Below are 5000 nucleotides of genomic sequence, written 5' to 3'. Positions count from 1 at the left end.
CAAACTCGCTTTCGTCAACAAAACGAACTTACACACAGAACGCCATTTTGCATTTCTTGTGATCAAGCGCGCCTATTGATTTTTCGGACGTCTCGGGAAACAGACTTTCGTTTCTTCTAAAAATAACTTACATATCTCAAGAGCCAAACTAGGCGTCCCCTTCTCTGTCCCTCATTCATCTTTTGCACGAACACAATGGGGCTGTGGGTTCCTGTCCATGGGCCCGTGTCTCGAAAGTCCCGAAAACCTTTCGGGCCCGAAAAGCCATTTGTGAAACTGGCTACCGCTTGTTTTGGAAAGCCGACCTTTTAACCTGTTTTTAACCTGTTTTCAAAGTAAAAAAAAGCAAAATGACTGTGAAGTTTGACGACTTGAATCCTCTCCGTTCTTGAGATACAAAAGGAATTGTGACACCCGAAAATGGCCCGTAAAGTCTCGGGACTTTCGAGAAACAGGCCCCAGGCCTCTTTCGGAGCGATATCGTTGTTTGCTTTGTTCACGGTTTTCAGCGCCGAAATAGTACAAATTGGAAAGTAACTAAAAATGATGAATTGAAAATATAATCCCGGAAAGAAAATTAATCGTTTAATTACCGTTCACTTTATTAAAATAATATCCTAGCGCCCCGCTGAACCCAACTCAAATGCGACGTTGATGGGGTGTACACGGTTCATGTAGGTCCGGTGGATCCGTGCTTTGTAGCATAAGATAGAAGCTGGGAGTCTGAGGGACCTATCATGTTATTAAGCTTGTACATCAGGCTGGCTTTTCTAAATAAATACGAAAAGTACAATTGCAAGTGAGCTTTTTGTTGTCACAGCGTTGACGTACAGACAAAAAAATAGCATTCCTTCATTTGCCTCCATTTAGTTTATCTAAAATTACGCTTTGTAGTAATACTTCATAGTATTCAGTTGAACACAAAACATAAAAGGATACAGACCGGAAAAGGAATAGATGGGAAAGGAATGTAAATAGGATCAGGTGACAGGTCACTGTTTCTCGTCGAAAAAACCACAAGCCTACATGAAGCATTGTCGGTCAATGTCACTACATGGTGACGTCAATAAGAAGCGTATTCTGATTGGCCATTGAGTTTAGTTCTTTCTCAGCTGTCAGTCAAAAATGAATTCGATCCAACGTTTCAAGAAAGGAATAGGTGTACTTTTTCTGAACAAATCGGTAAGCTTAAATTTTTAACACTGGATTTTGGCGATTCCAAAAGGACGGGTTTTGCGAAGCTGTTCTCAAGACATGACTTCGCTTCTTCCCTTTACACCGCCTATAGTAAAACGACTGTTGGGTTGGAAACGAAGTACCGACGACGATGACAAATGGGCCGAGAAAGCGGTCAAGAGTTTGGTGAAGAAGTTAAAGAAGAGCGGAGGCCTTGAGGAATTGGAAAGGGCCATTACGAACCCAGGAATTCCCACAAAATGTGTAACTATACCTCGCAGTCTAGATGGTCGTTTGCAAGTGTCGCATCGGAAAGGCTTGCCTCATGTGATCTACTGTAGATTGTGGCGTTGGCCGGACTTGCAAAGCCATCATGAGTTGCGACCGATTGAGTCTTGCGATTACGCTTTCAGCCTGAAGAAGGATGAAGTTTGCGTCAATCCTTTTCATTATCAGCGAGTGGAAACACCAGGTAACCTCGCAGAAAGTGTTTGAAGTTATTATCTGGTGAAGATCTGCATTACCAGATCGTACTACTGCATGCTTTTTGTGTTAGTTGAGCCTCCCCTACCAATTGTGTTTGATCATGTAGTGTGTAATGTACGTGGATCGTATACCTTCCGATCGCCATGTCGTATTTATACTTACGTTAAGGGGAATTTAAACTTTGTCTTCATTAAACCAGTAGGAATGACAAGCAAAAATAATAGCGAAACATCGTTGTAATACCAAAGAATTGAGATGAATACATATTTTGTGCCCTTAGCAATTGAGCTTACATCGTTGGCGCGCATGTGTTGAACAGATTTTTGAAAGCAAATGTGTGTTTTTCTAAGTAAAGAAATGCAATCGTCTTGAGTTAAAGATGCTTGACAATCCGCCACTTAAAAATTACATTTTCTGTTGATAGTTATTGGCTGACCAAAAGTGTTGCATGGGTTGACGTTTTTCTTCTCGTTTCTGAAATTGCCCTCTGAACATGTGCTTGTCAAATATGCTACCTCGTTTCACGGAAGAAGAAAGTTGTCTTAATGAAGGGCAAGCATGTTGTAGGATCGGTTGGGTTTTGATGTACAATATTAAAATTGGCGTTGATCAGCTTCACCCTTTGATGCGATATTATCTGTTTTATTTCTATTTTCAAAATATGGGTGCCATGATTTTTTCCAAGTTATTTTTGATGTTGTATTCTTACATATTGTGCTGGTAGTAAAATTGCGAGGGAGTGTGAGGGCGTTCGCATTTCCCGTATAAATAGCATTTTTATGTATACTTTTTCCAATCTTTGGGTTAACCATATTATTATTGAGAGGGCTCGTGCTCAAATTTGGCGCATCGGACAAATTTACTATATTTCAGAATCCTCTCTTCGCGGTGGATTAAAAATCATGGTTGCGTTTCCTTCGGTCACTGTGGATTGTGATCTGGTTCTTAAGATTCGCTGTCTTTGTACAATCTTTTAGTTCCATTCGGCGTAGATCCATACTTCTCGTTAAGAGAAACTGTGTGTGTTCGACATGTACAATGAAGTTGTGTGTTTATGTTAGCGTTGCATCACACTAAGCGAACTTTTAAGTACTTTCTGCAGCCATTTGACAATCCTCAATGATGCATTGTTCGGTATATTTTGGTATTGATTTAGTGGTTGCCGAAAAATTATCTGTATGTTTCTCGTGTTCTGTATTTGAAATGTACAATGTGTCAACACAATCTAGCCAAAGAGGGAATGTACGGTAAATTATACGAGTTGAAAAAAGCGTCGTGGAAAGAACTGGCCTTTTCTTTGCTTTGAGATCAACTAATAACTTGGAGTCTTGAAATAATCACATTGGCGTCGAAGTTATGAATGTTTACTTCATACGTTCATGTTTTCTATTACGTTCTGTTGTTTTAATTCATTTACCTTGTGAGTTTATTCATTTCGGTCGTTTTAAGGGCACAGGTTATGAAGGAAGGATAGGTATAGAAGCTTAATTTAAAACGATAAATTCGGATACGCGATAACCTTGAGTTTATCGGCGATTTGAATGAAGTTGAATATATATGTACATCCTTTGTAGCCGAGGGAACAATACATGCATGAAAAGCCAGAAGATTATGGCTCCGGAAGGGAGTTACCTAATTTTCCTCTTTCAGTAATGTAAGCGAGGCATCATCGTCAAGTGTAGATTAAAAGCGCTCACTTGTTATTTTTAATTTTGTCTTAGTTCGAAGGTGTAGGATATTTATTAATTAAATTGTAGAGAGAAATCTCTTATTGACTGAAGGTTTAGTTTTGATCAAATATTATTTAAGAGGAGATGCTATATTATCCTTTGTATTTTATTGTTGTTTATATTGAAAAGAAGCTGATTTAATAGAGCTCATAGGAATAAAAGCCCTATTAACTAAATCTGATTCATATGTTTGCCTTAAACATCAAACAGGCTTAACGTTTTCTTGGTTTTTAGAGGACCAGGTCAATATTCTGTGAAAGTCATTGTGCAGCAGTACGTGTCTCAGCAAATAATACTTTCCCCTTGGAATGTAAGCTTATCTTTATTTAGATCGATTTCCTGTTGTATCTTACTTTTCATCTTAAATGTTGTGTTATGTTTGATGTTGCTATAGGCTTTGTCTGTGAATTGTTGTCTTAACCTCTGTGGTATTTTTTTGCAAAATTATTAAATTGTATATGCTTGTTTACAATAACTTAAGCTTACTGGGTGCCTGGTTTTTGTCTTTTGTCAGCAAAGCTTGAATGACAAGCTTGTGAGTTGGTTGAGGAGGATCAACAGAGGGTGTGATTACATGAGTCAGGCCACTCCTCAGTCATTTCCTCAGCTTGACCAGCACAATTTGACAGGACGCCTGTAGTACTTAAGCCTAGGCTCACATAATAATGTGTTGGGAAAAAAGAAAAAAAATTCAACCTGGCTGGAATACAGGCAGTTTTTTTGTCCTAGATACTAAGGCTAAAATTCAGAACTAAATTAAAGACTGTGCCTACTAATTCAAAGGTATTTTTGCCCGGTTTATGGTTTTGTAGGAAATGTAGATCTTAACAAGTTTTATTGAAATCCAAAAAGAAAATTGTGGGTAACACATTTTTCAAAGATAAGAATTATTGCTGAGTAATATTTGTAAAAAGCTTTAAACAACAAAGCAATGTATGGCGTTCTCTCAAAAATGCGAAGGTGTCACTGTCTTAGTAAGCATCACTGATAGGAAACACAAGTATCTCGAGATGCGCAGAACGTATGCACAGTAACAATAGTAGGCACTGTCCTTAAGGCGACCTCTTGAGCTGAAGCCAAGAAATGAAACAAAAATTTGCTCTATACTGGAAGAAGGTGGTCCAAAATCAAAATTTTCCTGCTAAATGGGAATTGAATGTGATTGTTAGCTGGATTCAAGTGCAGCAATACCAATCGATTTCTCATGGTTAACTAGGCTGGCCTTTGTGCCATGCAGTGGTAATGCTGGAGTTTGCTGTGCTTGACTATAGAGTGGTCATAAGTAGCTGGTTTCTAGCAAAAAATCATCACCTACTTTGCTGTCTTAGTGGGCCATTCTGTTCCCTTGCTGGTAAGATGATGTTACACCTTACCTTAAATGAGGCCCTGTCAAAGTCTGTACTGGGAAACCTTCTAACCTGAGCTGGGATTTCAGACAAATGGAGCTGAGCCTCCTATATTTGGGCCTTTTAATGATTTGTTTTCATAAGGTGCGTGGAGGGAACATGGAGTTACTGTAATTCTGGTTCTATTTTCCTCCCACCTATGTGCCCCAGGTTCAGTTGACAACCCTGATTATCATATATTGAATTTGGTTTTGGTCCTAGT

At 38.8% G+C, this 5000-nt stretch overlaps 1 protein-coding gene across 1 annotated transcript in view; it reads left to right on the top strand.

Moving 5' to 3' along the window:
- Positions 1-1127: 1127 nt before the first annotated feature.
- LOC138008240 (mothers against decapentaplegic homolog 3-like) overlaps positions 1128-5000 on the top strand; it is a 13379-nt gene continuing 9506 nt past the window's right edge. Inside the window, 1 exon segment of the mRNA XM_068855505.1 lies at positions 1128-1648. Within this exon segment, the coding sequence (XP_068711606.1) occupies positions 1255-1648 (394 nt within the window). The 5' untranslated portion in view covers positions 1128-1254.

The sequence above is a fragment of the Montipora foliosa genome, chromosome 6 (genome assembly GCF_036669935.1).
Source record: "Montipora foliosa isolate CH-2021 chromosome 6, ASM3666993v2, whole genome shotgun sequence".
Lineage (NCBI taxonomy): Eukaryota > Metazoa > Cnidaria > Anthozoa > Scleractinia > Acroporidae > Montipora > Montipora foliosa.
Note: the sequence above shows the minus strand (reverse complement) of the source record. Positions and strands in the feature narration are given on the sequence as shown.